This window comes from Phaethon aethereus, assembly GCF_964289735.1.
Source record: "Phaethon aethereus genome assembly, chromosome: 2".
NCBI lineage: Eukaryota > Metazoa > Chordata > Aves > Phaethontiformes > Phaethontidae > Phaethon > Phaethon aethereus.
Window position 1 is genome coordinate 59961385 of NC_138582.1, and position 17499 is coordinate 59978883.

Consider the following 17499-nt stretch of genomic DNA (forward strand, 5'->3'; position numbering starts at 1 on the left):
TCAGAATTGCCCTAGGCAAAATCCACCAAGAAATAACAAAGAGCTCCCTCCATGCAATCACTCTAAGAACTCTTATCTGTTTTCTATTGATCCCCAGAAAGCATACCCCTTATTTGCATTATGGTTTTACTATTAACTATTTGGTACTTAGCAAAGAGGCAGGAAAACACAGCATCTCTAACAGAAAATGAGCAGACTTCAGAGAAAAAGTCATATGATCTCAGAAGCCTTTGAGGGATTTAGCAGACCAGAAATGTAGTTACAACTTCTGTAGCTTAAAATTTATTTGCAATAACAACCAAGAAAAAAAAAGTATAAAACATAGCATTCTCGTTTCATGCTGATACTTTAAAGCTGTCTTTTATATTATATATAACAACAAAGATGGGCAATACAAAGGGCCATTAAATTGTAAGCATGCAAACAACATCTAAAGCTTAATTTTTCCCTGCAGTTCGAGCAATCAGATTACTCTCTTCGTCTAAATGGACAGGAAAACATGTCCACTGGCACTGGTCTACTAAAAAAATAGCACATTAAAGCTGACTGATACGATAGCTATCATACCAGTTAGTACATATGATCGCTACCATAGATACAACAGCATGCCACTGATATGATAGGTATCTTCTCAAGCACAATATAAAAGAATTTCTATAGAAAGGGTTCTGCAGAAACTAAAGTCCTGTACAAATTACCTTATTCTCCCAAAACTCTGAGATCCCTTTCAGAGTCATATAAACTACATTTGCAAACTTTCACATTTAATCTCATTAAAAGACTGAGTAATTTTGTAGTTACCACTGGTTAACTATATAGAGAATTTTTTGTGCTTTGAGATTTAAAAACAAAACAAAACAACCAACCACCACCGCCTAACTTAATGCTTCACACTCTGCTATTTGTGCTTTTTACAGGCTAAATGTTCCCTGGGGGGATCAAAGTTACTGCAAGACCTAGTGTTCCACCAGCCATTATCTGAAACTGTCAGAAGACGAAGGCTGAAATCTGTCTCTCGACTCTTCCCCAGCTGATTGAAAGGTTTAGTGGTGGCATCACTGTAATGAAGATTTCATCATAAAACCTGTGTGACTTTAGGGCGTGTAGATTATTAAAGGCACATCATACTACACTGCAAAATTACCAAGCCTTCACAAGGAACAGCTGAATTCTCTTAAAGACTCTGGACAGATGGCAGGATTTGACTATCACTAAATCAGCTTAGTCAAATACATTATTAGTTCCCCAGCCCAATATTCACTGTCTGCTCCTAATGAAATTGAAATTGCTGAATGAAAAGGGTGATATGCCAAGCTTATAGCAAGTAAACAACAGAAATCCCTTTTCCTCCAAGATCAACCTCCTCCCGATGTGCGGTAAACGCTTACACAAATTACAAAAAACAAAGCTCCTCTTGAAAAGGCAGCTCATTACAACACACAAAAGATCAAAACCCAAATTCTACTTTTTTGTGTGTTTATTTAATCAACTGTCTGTTAAACTGTTTCTTTGTGACTATGAAGTACATCAGGAAAATCAGGAGGTCAGACTGGTTGCCACAGAACCACCACATCAATGAACAAGCATAATGGGATTTCAGGTATCTAAAATAACAGGTCCCTCAAAGGCTGGACGTGCAGCTTCTCTATTGAGATAATTCCATCAGCACGGGACGAGTGCTTCACTTATCAGAACTCGCACATAATGCTCAAGCACGACTTAACGCTCACAAGAAGAGATGCATGGTTCTACTTTAATTTCTAGAAGGCAATCCTGAGTTCCTGTTAATTCTTCTCTTAACAGCACAAGGAATCAAAAGCTCTCATGGAATTACCAGATTTGTAAGGAAGCATTCACACAGAATTTTATTTTTTCAATGTATAATCAAAACTTATTTTGACAGAATTCACACTCAGACATATTTTACTAAGAGAAATGATTCTCATAAAACATTTTTGCCTATCCTCCATGCAGTGACATTTCTTCTCCCTTGTCACCGTAAGTTTAAGGCTCAGGAAGTAGAATGAAGTGATTATCACTGTGCATGACAAGGACTGTTTGTTGCAGCAATTACCCCTCAATCAGAATGTTATTTTTATTTACACTCAACAGGGATAAAAAAATTAATCCCAAATATTAGCATATGGTAAATACACCCATTTTACACTGTTTGAATTTTGAGCACGTAACACACTTTAAGGTAGGTGTGGCATTATTTTTAATGCGAAATTATGGCACCTCTTTTGAAATACTAACATTCTGTACTATTAAATACATGCTTTCATTTTCATCAGCATGAGGTGGTTGATTTTGTTTGCATCAGTACAATGAACTAACAAATATATTCTTATTTGTACTAAAGTGAACACAGGATCCTTATAACCTATATATTTCTTTCCCTAAATTATTAGCTGAAATACAGTCAATATTTCAAGTTCCAAATTAAAAGGTTAAAAAAGCAATTTTAGTGAAAATTACAGTACTTGCCTATGGAGCTGTGTGTTAAGATTTTTAATAATTAGAGAAACATATAACTGATAGGTCATGAACAGAATTTGCATATAGAGCACACTAAGTCTCCTCAAAACATTTCTACAATTGACTCCTTCTGTGATTTGACATGAGCTGAATGGTGTTGAACAATTTATTCACCATTGTTTGGGACAGGCTATTTAATTCATTCCTGGCTTTTAAGCAAATGTGAGAGGTTGTGTATACCTTTATATTAGCATACGTACTGGTTAACTACGTTAATCATACACAACAGGCCTGTGCTCAGTTAGGTGGGTCTTTTCAAATACATGGCAATTAAACCCTCCTACATATGAATCACACAGCATTCACAGAATGCTTTCTATATGAGTACTAAATGTTTACAAATGGGACTGGCATATTTTACATAATCTTCACCACCTCGGTTGAGACGACTAAGGAGCGCTATCGTTACGTACGTAACAGAGTCACAGGCAGATGCAGATTAAATAAGGTCACCTTATTCCTTACTCCTGTCTTCCCGTTATGGCTATGGCAACTGGACTCTGAACTTGACACAACACACATATTGCTAGATTGAAATAAATGGTGTACCAATTCAGGATAGTTTACATGTTTTGCAGAAATGTTATGATGGACATTAGTGACGGTTTTAAGACATATCCCACATATTCTAATACATTCAATCAGGCCACGCTCTTTTACACAGGAATCAAAAAAGTGAGATGGGCTGTCTCTGCTGCATTCATAGTTCTGAAAAACACAAACATCATCAACTCCACGTCTAAAGCTGCAGCCCCAAAGCAATTACGGAGGAGAAAAAAGCCACTGACTCCTTCACAGCCTCCTTCAAAATGACAAAGATAAACAGAAGAGTCTATATGCTAATCGTCACAGTGCTGCTTATTAGAGACAATTTAAAATGAAGCCTCTGTCTCATGGGAAATTCTAACCTGCTTTTCTTTCCAACTATCAACAAAAAATATTCTAAAAAGATCAAAATTTAAAAACACTTTTCCCATATCCAACTGACTCTCACTAAACATTTTCATTTGAAACAAAAGCACTTTTGCTTTCCCAAAATTAAATAATTTATGTTTTGTTAAAAGTATTTTAACAGAGCTTTATTATTATCTGTATTTTTAGTGCTAGGGCCTTTCATTACCTTCCGCTAAAAATGCAAAGCAAAATAGTAAACAATATTTACTATGCAAAGCAAAGGACACACTAGATTATAATTTGTAAATAAGGAACTAGATTTATGAACTGAGATTTTACAAATGCTGAAACAAAACCAGAATGCATTTGCTTAAACTGAACCACACGAAGAAACAAAATGTGGCTACTTCCAATTTCTGTACTTACATCAGTTAGGAATTACTCTTTACACTGTATCCTGCAGAAATGACATTTCCTTTTTTTTTATTATTAATACTTGCAAAAATCTGGATTGCCCTAGCATTTTACCATTTGTAGTTGAATTAACTGGCCTTTCATTTTGTCTTTAAATCAGAAGTTTCAAGCACAGTTTATGTATGTATAAACCATTCAGTAACAGCCGTTTGTCACCTTCATATATATTATTGATGAGAAAACAGACAACCCATCAATTAAGACGCAGGCACTTGCCCCATCTCCAGGCTCAGCCTGAGGTACTGATGGAACAGTTGAAGTAAAAACTCAGTTTTACATTTCAAAGAAAGTTCAAAGGCAGTGAGAAACAACTGCCCTGCAAAGGACACAGAAATTGTATTTATTGCTGGAAAAGTTTATTTAAGGAGTAGGCTATATTATTTGCTCTGTATGATAATGAAAATTATACTACAAGTCCACATCTTGTTCAACAAGACAGTCTACTTAATTTTCCTTTCAGTCTTGGATTAAATCTATGAATCTGACAAAATGATAGTTTGAACATTCTCACAACATTAGTAACAGCTTAGCATCAAAGATTCAGAGTCAAATAATGGTCAAGATGTAAATCAAGCAGATTTAACTGGATTTGTGTTTCTGTTGCTAACCCAGCAAGACATACAACAATATTTCTTGGGCCCCAAAGTATCACCAAGCAATAAATTACAGGAAATATTAAAAGTATCTGAAATCAGGATGTCTTTAGATGGACAAACAACCCTGAGATCACTTGTCTTTTCTGCTTCCATCCAAATTCTTGGGTTGTCAAAAATCACCAAGCCATTCCATAAACACTAAGTATTTATTCCATGACCTACTAGTCCTTTCTAAAATAAGTATAACAATTTCTGTTGGATAAATTCTCTTATCTATAATAAAATATTCTGATAAAAATATATATTTTAAAGAAATCCGTATCAAACAAGATTACATTGGCTGCATAACATATTTCTAACCTCATTTTTGGAAAACCACATAGTCTTTCTTTCCTCTGTTTCTGAACGAAAGACTAAATATCCCATGTTAAGACACATTTATGCCGCTGTTAATGAAAGTCATAAATACAATACACACTTCAGTGTACAACTTTGCAATGATAACTCCACACTATAAATGTGCTATATTTACTCTATAAGCTAATGAAAAAGAGCTGAGCTAAATCAGCACTAGCAGAGAACACAAAATACTTCTCTTACCTCCATTTCTGTGCAGTGTAAACGGCCCGATTTATCTGTAATTGAAAAAAAAAATTCAGATTAAGTAAAAGGTGATGGACAAATAAAACTAAAAACTTTAGTCACTTTTTTTTTTTTTAGTAATTGCCAAATAGTCTTTGCCTTACTTTAATCACACATTTCAATAATGTTTCAATTATATATGCATCATGGAATTAACACGGCCTTGCTCTCTTTATTTAGATCCTTCACAATACTCCCTTTTAAAAAGATGTGTCTTTAATGCCTGGCTTCATTATTTAAATTGTATGACTGATGCTTGGCCATAGAGGAAACATGAAAACATGTTGGCTTAAATTAAGCAGCAGCAAATAATTATTTCAAGAGAAAAAAACAGCATTAATTCATAAACCAGGGAAAGCTCTCTGTTTCATCTGAATCTTCTGGGATATCAAAGAGTTCAACAACAACATGAAGTTCAAGCAAATTACAGTTGAAACTTTACTGCAATATTTTTGTAAGTCACTCTTGTCAATTTTTGCATTTCCTCTGAATTCAGAAACATCACTGGAATTTATATAATATAATGCAAAAGTAATACAGAAAAAACAAGTTTCTGAATTGTTTCATCAAATTGAAAGCTTAATTCTCTCAAAGACAAAACACTTTGGTATAAAACTGTAAGTGGCTTGACAGCTTACAAAAAGACTGTCAGAAGAATAAGACTGAAATTTCACAGCATATTAGGAAGGTACCATTTCACTAAAAGCAGCAAGGTTATAATTTCACATTAATAATTCATATCAAAGTAGGGTAAAGCAATTCTGACAGGATGACTTTCTGTTGGAAAAACTATATTCAAGAAAGTCAAGTAGTCCACAGAAATACATCCATTTCAAAAGGGAGATACCCAAAACTTTAATTTCAAAACACAGATATATTGAATTTTACTCTTTTTCTCTTTGCTTTTTGGCTGCATTGCACCCACACTAGTCTAAAATTTGCAACTTTGGGTCTGATGGCTGCCACCCTAGGAAATGCATGACACGATTTTGAGTCCCCATGTACTCAAAAACTAGAACGGAGTGTGTCTGCTTGACTGCATATACTGAGAGCACACATTACAGGTGATGGTTGCTGAACACCACCCAGTGTAGCCAAAGGATTTACTGCAGTAGTCAGGAAGAGCCTACAATTTGTAGCCATAACTGGAAGGACTGTTTTATCAGATTGCCTGACAAGCCCAAGGAAGCTCAACCAACTGGTTAGCATAATGTTGGCACAGAGGAGCGATCGTGCTGATTTCATACATTAAATCTGAACAGCATGCAAAACTGTCAGCACTAAGGAAGAGTCACTCGCTTAGAAAAAGATTAATTTTTCATATTGAACTGGCCACCCTCCCTTTGAAACTAAAGGTTAAACACATCTTGGATGAATAGGGAACATCCACCTAACAGAGTGAAAGTTGTTTACCTTCATTTTGAACTGCTGCCAATGCAAGCAGAGTGCTTAGCACTGGTGTCTGACTTTGAAATTAAGAACAGAAGAGTGACTTAAAAAGGCAGCTTTTGCATCACGTATCATCTTTTCAAAAGGACTGGTGATTCTGACCGATTCACTTCAAGATCCACTTAAGAGACATTTTTTGTGTTTAAAAAGTTAACATTCATGTGACTGTTATAAGTTATAAATGGGAGAAATTTACTGAGAACTTTTTTGAAATAAACCTACGATTTAGGAATATCAGGGGCTATTTCTGTGAAACTCAAATGTCAGATGACCAAAACAATGTACCTCCATGATACAAGATGATATAAGACTAATTGACAGAAGTGTAGTGAAGATAGGGGGGGAGGGGGAAGTGTGCTGCCTTTTTCAAGGGAAAGTACTTTTTTTAATTTAAATTACTAGTTCAGAAAAAAGTAGTAATGTTAAACCTATAATGATACAATGGCATACACAAGGCTATCAGTGTTTGCAGTCACTGATAATTTAAAATATCTTGACTTGCATCTCCTATGGTCTAATGGAACAAGAGTCAAATTATCTACTAGATGCTCTCAAGTAGCACAAAGTGCTCATTGCTCCACATCATAGCAATGCTGACATCCTATGAAGTTCCTTTTAATAGAAGTCCTAACCACGTCCCGAAGTACAAACCAAATAATTCAGCCCAGACCAAAACAAGTAAGGCGAAAATTGTATTTTTGAAAGAAATAGCAAGAAGCTTATCTCACAGCCCTGTTGACAGATCTTCTTTGATAAACTTCCATGAAAGCTGTTCTTCAAGGAAAAGCAGTCAAACTTCGGAAACCTTCCTTATTTCATATATGGTACTATCAAAATTTACTACTACTTTCAGAGCAAATCAGAATTCATTTTTATTATTAAAAAAAATGTACAGAACATCTTAAGCTGGATTATTTATTCCTATTATGTGTGAAGTGCACAACACAACAAGAGAAGGGCAACATTTATACCAGTGCTTTAAAAAGCAATAGTATTGTCATGATTCCATGTGCTGGGGAGGAAAGGGGGAATAATAAGTAGTTTAAGTCGCACACCAGCTCAAATGCACCACAGACAGTATTATAGACAGCCGCAAAATACTGACTTACAACATTTTAGTATTATAGTCCGCATTATGGTTATTATTAACCATACCATTCCATATCCATCTGTACCTTGAGTCCAGCTATACACTTAACAGGTTTCCCTGAACTGTTTGCAGCGACTTATGGGCACACTCCTTCGGGAATTTCCTACATTTCCAAAGAGACCAACGTTAACAGTATTGACCCAAGAAACACGCATTTACTTGCATCTATCAAGACTGAAATGAATTTACTGTTGTACGGCCCATGCAAGCCAATTTACTTGTACTGGCTGTACTTATACTGGCTGGGAGTAGAAATTTCTTCTCTCTTCAGCTGATATGATTGAAAAATCAGAAACTCTTAAATGTAGCCTAAGGGTCACACTTATGCTGTATTCCCTGTAACGAAGACATAGAATAGTCTCTGCCTGCAAGCAGTATTAAGTGCTTATCTGGTAAATAGGTGAAGATTTAGAAAATTATTTAAGCTGCTGCTTCTTAACATATATTCAGACATCACAACCATTCAACTAGATAATAATCTATGTAGCATTGTCACCACTCTTACCGCCAAAAAAAAAATTCAACAGTATTTTTCCACTACAGCTTTCCAATAGTGACTAATGCATTCAGTATTAGTAAATAGCATAATTTTAATGGTCAAGTTAACTTCAATTTATAAACAAGCCACAGTTTGGAAGATTATACGATTGTTGAAATGCAAAAAATGAACAGTTTTTGCAAGAAGGAAAGAAACTTAAATTGAAGGTTTCCTATATCTCTGAAAACAGTCTTCAGAGAGACATATTTGCCACAAAAAAGAGAAAAACCCCCAAACCTTCATATTAATTTTTCATTCCTCAAAATTTCTATTTGAAAATTATCCTTATTTCAAACCCTCAACAAAAGGAGTCATGCAAAACTTTCATCAAGCATTAGGGCACCCTGACTCATCCCTTAAGGCAGGAGGTTCAGGCTGCTACTTAGACCAGGAAAAAGAATTCTTTTGACAAAAATCTCTCAGAATGCTGTTAAAAAGAAGACAATCCTCAATTTATCTATAGCCTGTACTTCACTGAAGCACAATTTCCCTGCCTTCCAAGGATTAATAGGTCATGGTTAGAAAGGGTCTTCATAGATATAAAAACAAAGAGCAAGCATATCATGTACTGCTGCCAATAGTAAGCACACATTTAAGACTGAATTTTAAAAGCAAAACAGATAATTCAGTATGTTAAAATGAACTGACATGGGGTATTTGTAAGAAAGCCTGCAGAATGTGCAAAACCATTTGCACTCTGCCATCTGAAAAAAAATTAAGCTACAGAGCTGACGTTAGTGATGTGACACCACAACAACATGGCCACTGATCCAGCTATAACCACCTACTCTAAGAGCCTTGCAGCTTAGAGCCTCAGAGCATCTTCCTAGCTTTCCTCGAATATCTCGGATTCCTCCACATAGATCCAAAAGCATTTGCTTCAAGACAGCTCCTTGCAGAATTGAAATTATTAGCATCGATTTTCAGGCAACAGTATAGCTGATGCACACGTTGGCAACAAACCTGAAACTCATTTTGTGTTAAAGATTAATATTCTAATTAAATGCCACAGCCCATTTCTGCAGGTTTTGGGTGAAATCAAGCTGCTGTTTCCACAGCAGCAGAGCTCAGGTTGCCTTCAGGAAAGACAGACACTGCCCATACGTACTGGAGGACAGTCGAAGAGGTGGCAGAAGAAGGAACACAGGGGCTAATCAAAGGAAAGGGAGCAAGGCAGAACACAGGAGTCACTACCTCAAGATCCACAAATTCAACAGTCTTTAGTCAGGCCCCCAAATTAACAATACATTGAATATATGTTTGCTTTCTAGCTTTTACGTCTTCAAGAGGCACTGTAGCTATAATAGTAAGCTTTTCCCTGCCCTTAAGAGAATGAGGAACTCCTTTAAAACAACAACAAAAAACCAAAACACACACGCATACAAAAAACAAACAAAAAAAACCAAACCCAAACAAAAACACCACACTAAAAACAACAAAAACAAACAAACCAGCACAGAAAAAAGTTCAGACTCTCATTTAATCATCTGATTGCAGGAACTGGAGCGTTAGTTACCAAATCTGACAAGATTGTCAATACAAGAGTCAAGATTAGTACCAATAAAAGGAAAGGGAAAGAATGAAGCAAGCAAAGGCAAGCAAAGGCAACCAAGAGACAAATATGCAAAGAACAGGATTCATAATTAAATGAAGGGAGAGGAAAATATCGATGTAGCCAGAGTGAGACAGATTTCTGGCAGAGGACAGATATTACAAGACAAACAGAGGAGGACAGAGAAATCTTGCATGATAAAAAGAAACAGGAAAAAAGTGAAAACAACAAAGACAAATATAGGTAAACTACAGTTTAGGAGTAAGAGACATCAGGCTGCAGGGAAGAAGATCAAGAAGAGTGAGAAAATGAGGAAGTAGAAGGAAGCAGACTGGATTAGGACAGGTAATCAGACACCCCTTACAGCAGCGAGCATGGAGACCCATGTTTTTAAGTAAAACACTTAGGCTTTGAGGAACAACATATTCTGCCTTTAAACTGTATAAATAGAGGTCAACAAGAAATGGAGTGAGTTTTTGCAGCTTGTGGCTTTTTGGAGCTGACTCAAAATTTCTGTATCAGCCTAGCTGATGATTTAGAAATGGTATGCTTCATTTTTCAACTTGGGAGAGGAAAAAGTAAAGAGAAAATTTGGAAGAAAATACAAGCAAAATTCTCAGAGAAGTTACTTGACCAAAGTCAGCTGGGACTTTTCTTCCCTGTGTCAGTCTTTTTTCATGCCTTCATCTTTCTCCATTCAACACTTCACTGTAGTTACTCCTCAATTTGTACAGTCATAAGCAATCCTCTGTACATTGCACAAAGCAAAGGTAATGACTAAGAGGTTTTTGGTGTTAACATCCAGTTAAATTTTGTAACAAAAATTATTTTTAAATAATATTCTTTAATTCCAAATTAACAAATCCATACTACCTTAGTGCTACCTTCTAAGACATAATTAAATGGTCACTCTTCGTCTTGTCCCATTTCTCCTCTGCACAAGGAAACCAGCTTTGGTCACATATGATGCTTTCCATGTTCCACTGCTCACTTTCTATAGAAAACCTGTAAGTTTACCTAGGGATCACATCAATTTTTGTTATTCTAAGATAAATACTTGGTAGATACGCATGTCCAGGTGCTGCTGAGCTCTATTTGTAGCTGCCAGTCTCTTCTGCAGATGCTTAAATACAGATACTACACTCACTTTCCTCTGGCCTGTCCATGTATCAACCCTTCCCAAAAAGTGTGAATACACACTCAAGAGTTCATGTCTCAGGTTTTTAATTTTTTTTTTAAGTTCTGTTATTCTAATCATATTCTAATTTTTCCTGGAGCTATCCACTTGCATGCTAATTCAACAAGTACGTGTGCTTGTGGCAGAATTCTAACTCCACTGAAGTCACCGGTAGTTTCTGCTATCATGTTTGATGGATCCAGAGTTTTGAGTAGGTTACAGCTTTTCTAAATTGATAACACAGCACTACTGGGTCTGTTAAGAACTTTTGCCAACTGTTAATAAACTCGAGTAGATGAAAAAGTAGTTATCTTAATTCTTCTCTGCCTCAGCTATGTTTTTGCAGTCTTGTATTTACACTCATCTCCTTTTGCTCCTCTTAAAGTGCGCAGTAATAAAATTCAGTAACACAGAGTTGTGTGTGTCATGCAGGCTAGCTTAAGGTTTTATCAGGAATAGAACAGTATTTGTTTTGTCTCCTTACTGGATCCAATGCTGTAATGTGATGAATTAATTCAGAAACAAAGAGTGAATACTCTCCAGTTTTCTTTTAACAGACATGAAAAAGCTTCCCCACTTTTACAAAGGTGTGTTCATTGCCAGCATGGATTCACAAAATCACAGAATCACTAGGTTGGAAAGGACCTTCAAGATCATCAAGTCCAACCATTAATCCAGCACCACCATGTCCCCTAAACCATGTCCTGAAGCGCCACATCCACACGTTTTTTGAACACTTCCAGAGATGGCGACTCCACCACCTCCCTGGGCAGCCTGTTCCAATGCCTGACCACCCTCTCAGTGAAGAAATTTTTCCTAATATCCAATCTAAACCTCCCCTGGCGCAACTTGAGGCCATTTCCTCTCGTCCTATCACTAGTTACTTGGGAGAAGAGACCAACACCCTCGTCGCCACAACCCCCTTTCAGGTAGTTGTAGAGAGCGATAAGGTCTCCTCTCAGCCTCCTCTTCTCCAGACTAAACAACCCCAGTTCCCTCAGCTGCTCCTCATAAGACTTGTGCTCCAGCCCCCTCACCAGCTTTGTTGCCCTTCTCTGGACACGCTCCAGCACCTCAGCATCCTTCTTGTAGTGAGGGGCCCAAAACTGAACACAGGATTCAAGGTGCGGCCTCACAAGTGCCGAGTACAGGGGCACAATCACCTCCCTACTCCTGCTGGCCACACTATTCCTGATACAGGCCAGGACGCTGTTGGCCTTCTTGGCCACCTGGGCACACTGCCGGCTCATATTCAGCCGGCTGTCAACCAGCACCCCCAGGTCCCTTTCGGCCAGGCTGCTCTCCAGCCACTCCTCCCCATTCAGGATGTTAGGTACGTTATGTCCTCGTCACCTGCAAGGTGCACACCTACTCCACACTTGGCAAACGCAGTCATGCTCAGGTCAGGCTCATTCACAACCCTGCTGCCGCGCAGGTCATTTTCACTGCCTGTTCCTCTGATCACATCTTGCTCTCTGCGTCATCCTGTTAAAGGCGCACGTGCTCTCTCTACCTCTCTGTCACATCATATACAGCTACCATCTTCATTTTCAAAGCTCTTCTCATGCTATCCAAGTCCTACCCATCACCTCTCACTGAGTACTGTGGGGTAAACTGTCACCTCCAGCCATCCCCCGAAGTTGGACTCCATTACCCACTACTTTTCTGTTATTTAAAAAAAGCACCTTTGTTCTTTCCCTAGTTATGCCCCTTGAAGACATCACATTAAGTCTCTGCAACATCATGGCAGATGTCATCACTAACAGTGATTGAAAAGTAGAGTGGAAAATGAGACAACTACAACTCCACTTTCCTTTCTACAGCAACATTTTGACTGCACTAGTCAAGAAAACCTCTGTTAAACTACAAATGTGTTACCTTTTACTTTAAGTCATACGAACATCAGGAGCCCACAATTCCTCAATGTTCTTTGCTCTTAAGTTTTCTTTAGGAACAAATGCAGATTTCAAACAACACCAAATTAGTCCTTATGTCTTCACTGCCTGCTTAACATTTTCAACATTTCTGCATACAAATATAGGTAATCAAGGTCACCTATCACTGTTGGCAACTTCCTTCCGTTTCTTTTGTGTGGGCATTTGGAATATGCTTATTTTTAAGCCAAAGACCTTATTGTCTTATGTTGAGATCTCTTCTTTGCTTATTTTGTCCTCCCCCACCAAAGCTGTCTACAAGAGCATCCTTAGCCAACCCCCGTATTCACAGGGAGCCCACGTAACCCCCAGAGCACAGGATGCATCAGCATAAGCCACGACTGGAAGCCTTCCAGTTCACCCTTACGTACTGGGAACCACAATGATGGCAGAAAGCCTAACATAAATAAGGCCTAAGCTTTCTCTCTTTCACAGATCAGCAGAGCAAGCGAGCAGAGATAAAGTATCAACTCACCGAGGCTCCTCTCTGCCGTCTAGTGCCATTTTCTTCCTACCTTGACTTCCAACATTAACATATCTACATAGATATATAGATAGATATCTATCTTAAAACTCTTGCAGGAAAAGGTGAGGCTTAATACATTAAATACAGATGTTTCTGAATACCCTTGAACAAAATCTGAATTCAGAGAATAATTAAATAGTACCTCTAGAATTAAGGTTTATTTTAGCAGTATTCATAGCAAAACCCGTTTTGAAATTTAAACAGCAAGCAAGGCTATTATCTTTCAAAAGGGTCAACAAAATTAGAAGTACTATGTCAGCACATTCATTTTCCTCTCAAAATCCTGCATATTTTTCTTTGGTGCTCTACAGGAGACTGACAGATAAGAATATCTTGATACACACAAGCTAAATTTGCATTTATTTGTCCTATATTTCTACATGCTATCTTCCAATACCTTGGCACACAAGGGCATAAGAAGGACGTGAAAGACATTAAGACTGCCAAGACAACGTAAGCTATTTCTCTCCAGCATGTCTCATCCTGAGCCCTCTGAGTCCCGTGAATGCCACCACGCAGTCAACTCTTCCGTGATCTTTTTGATTCAAAGACAGAATACTCCATGCATTATGCCCTCCCAATGATTGCCTGGCAGATTTCCAAGAGAAAAACCTGCATAGTACTTGCATCTGATAAAACCAGAAGTAATTTCTTCTCTGTGCTTTTCTCCTCTAGGACTTGCAGACAAGGTAAAAGAAGGGCCACCGACACTACCCGCAGAGGCATGCTCTCAGGAGGGAGAGGGAAGGCTGAGGAGAGCCACATGCATGCCAGCCCTGATGAGCCAACGGCTGCAAATCTGCACTTTTTGGTTTTCCAAGTACCTGCCCTTGCCCATTTCCGAGATCCTCAAGGCTGTTTCTCTTCAGGAGCTCAGTGCAATGCCCAAAAATCAGTGGCTGCCTTTGATAAGTCAGCGACCTGGCACTAACAAAACATGTGAGGAAAACTCAGTTTCTCGAAGCTCGCTCATCCCCAAAACTGTCCCATGGGAAGGAGGCGGCACAGCCGGCACTCCGAGAAGCAAGAGCCCCTTACCCAGCTCGCAGCAACAACGTGACCCCAACAAAACAGCCTCCTGTGCCCGGCAGCATTCTGCTGCTGCTAAGTACTGGGTGCAAGGTCAACTGCCAGCTCTCATGCGGGTTTTCTACTCCTGTATCTATCACTTCATTATTGTGTCAAGTTTAAAAAAAAATGCTTGTAAGTACTGTTCTGCAAGAAGAGAGCTTAGAGGAGTCAAACCGCATGTTTACACCAAGTGTTTTAGCCCGTTCAGAAGTTATTTTTTATTACATCTGGCACTTCACTAGATGCCACTGTTCATTTCATATAAATTGCAAGTAACAAAGAGACGGCTAAAACATCCATTAGGTAAAATACATTCTACACTGTATCTCAAATTTCATCGTGGGTATTTCTAAGCAACACACATTTCTGTGGTATTTAGACGTCATTTACAATGATACATCCTGAGATGACCACAGTGAGCTCTTCATTTTTTTGCATATTCACATTTATTCCTTACTCACTTCAGTTCTGGCAAAATGATAAGGTTTGCAGCACACCGAGAAAACATCGCTTCACAACACAGCTGCGTTTGCTCCTGACTTCGCCTGAGCCCCACTGACAGGCATGACTGATCACATCCTTCTTCACAATCCTGAACAAAGCCCGAATGTTCGCTACAAGACACAATTCTTCGGGGACTCCTTTATTTGCCCACACAGGATTCTGTTGTTTACAAAAATAGAAACTAACAGCCAATATGTGCTCCTATGAATTATCCAAACCTATGCACCAACCTACAGCTATACATTATTTTATGTGTTGCTAGAACTAGAACAAAAATAGCTTTACAGCTCAGAGCGTTAACCTGCAGAATCCCTATTGCTCTGGCAAACCTCCTGACACAGGCATTTAAACCTAAGTTGCCTGAAATACAAAGGTAGGAAAACAATTAGCAGAAATCCTTCCTGATCTTCCTCTTGCCAGGGATTCAGGTAATATCAATATTTATGTGAAAATGAACAACCGAGCAACATTTTCATTCTTAATCTTTTTACTTCTATTTAACCAAAATCTTATTTTTTTTTAAAAAACAAGATAATCAAGTATTAGTAGACCACATAGATAAAACTACAAGGATCTGAGAATCAGTCTCTGGTTTTGGTTAAGGACGGGGATTCAACTCCAAGGTTGTTTTTCTGCCCCAGTATCAGTGAAACTCATCTTTGTTTCCTATCTCAAGGACATTTTCTTCAATTTCTAGGCATTTTTACTTGGAATTTCAGGTATTGTGCACTAACTGCAAAACTGCTTCAAAAGAAATGGCTTTGTAACACTAGTTTCTATGTAATGAGCACTTTCTTTTTAAGAAAAAAATTAATTTGTATCTCAAGAGTAAAGTTAATGTGGCCAGACAGCTTCAGGGCCTATGCTACGATGTACTGCTCCCCAAGTCATAGTGCCAGGGCAATGGTTCTTCTGAAGCTCTTACTGCTACTAAGCAAAATACATGAGCCTAAGAATAAAAACCCCTTCAAGAGGCTCAAGCTGAAATTGGCTCAGAAAGCTCATTAATCATCACCTAAGGACACTGCAATGAACAATAAGGAAAAGAACTGGGACAGCTCAAAAGATACGAAAGAGAAGTAATTCTCCTGTCAAGTCTTCAATATTCAGTATAGCAAATTACCAGCATTCACTGTATCACACGTACGACAATTACCACTGAAACCTGCTACATGTTCCACAAACCAAAGAAGAATAAAAGCCAACTGACTAGGACCACATTTGTTTCATGTTGTTGACAATTACTCCCATGAACACACAAAATCCTCTGTGAAAGCTTGAAGGCTGAGCAATGGTCTGTATTTACTGCAGAAGTCTATTCAACATTAGGGATATGAAGAAGACTGGGGGCAGGGAGAGGACGCCAGGAGGAAAACTGCCTCCTTTCAAATCCAGGCTCCAGCCAGCCCGCAGCTGATGCAAAAGTGGGATCACCGAGCATGGTCTAGGAATGGACATCTGGCAGAAATCTCCCCTCCTCCCCTTTTCTATTATATGCACTGGAGGGGGTACTCTCCCTTGGTTATCTCCCCCCTCATGCTTTCCTGGGAGGTCTTAGCAGACTGGTTATCTTTTTTGTTATTGTTTTTTAATATATATACACACACTCTAAGATTTTCAAGAAATAAGCATACATATGTGGTGTTAACTGATATCAACATAATACATACAATAATAAAGTTTAAAAAAAAAAAAGAGAGAGAGAGAAGAGAAAAATAGTCAGGTCTGGACCATAAAAAAATAAAGGTCTCATCTACCCAAAGATTTCAGTGCGGTATCAACATACACAGGTTAGCACATGTTAACCAAAACATTTTAAAAGACTAATGCAGATGTGGCATGCAGCTTTAGCATAAACCAACACACTGGATGTCAGTGACGGGCCTGAACTTTATATTCAGATATATCCAACACCTTCCCACAGGTCATTAAAGAAGTACTGTAAGAGGAAATAGAATAAGCCCACAAACAGCAAGGAAAAAGCAACAAAAGAAAGAAATACATAGTAAATCAATGTATTTCTTACAGTAGGAAAGAGAAAGGAAGAAGTCTGATACCATCTCAAAACACTGTAAGTAAAAGCAGCACACAATATGCAATACAGAACTCTCCAATGCTCTTGTGACATGCGGATGCCTTGGTCAGGAAAGTATTTTCCTGGAACTTCTGGGTGTTGGTCTGGCATTTTATTAACATTACAATAACCCATTTTTAAAAATAATTTTAAAAGCACCTCAGATCACATTTTAATAATAAGTCATTATTAAACTTATTTAAGTTGTGGAACAAAATTATGTCCCTTCTTCCACTGAGTATATTTTGATATTTGCATGTACCACTAGCTCCAAACCAGATTACTGCAAATCTCTGCCAAAAGACTTTTCAGACAGGCACTGTATTAAAAGGCTTCATTAAATTGTAACACCAGGCATAATATCCCTGTTCTAAATGCTG

General features: G+C 38.0%; 1 protein-coding gene across 1 annotated transcript in view; it reads right to left on the bottom strand.

The window, feature by feature from the left end:
- SPIRE1 (spire type actin nucleation factor 1) overlaps positions 1–17499 on the bottom strand; it is a gene marked incomplete at both ends in the record, with an annotated part of 125301 nt that overhangs the window by 106644 nt on the left and 1158 nt on the right. Inside the window, one exon of the mRNA XM_082014809.1 lies at positions 5103–5137. Coding sequence (XP_081870935.1) covers positions 5103–5137 — 35 coding nt within the window. The remainder of the gene's footprint in view (positions 1–5102; positions 5138–17499) is intronic.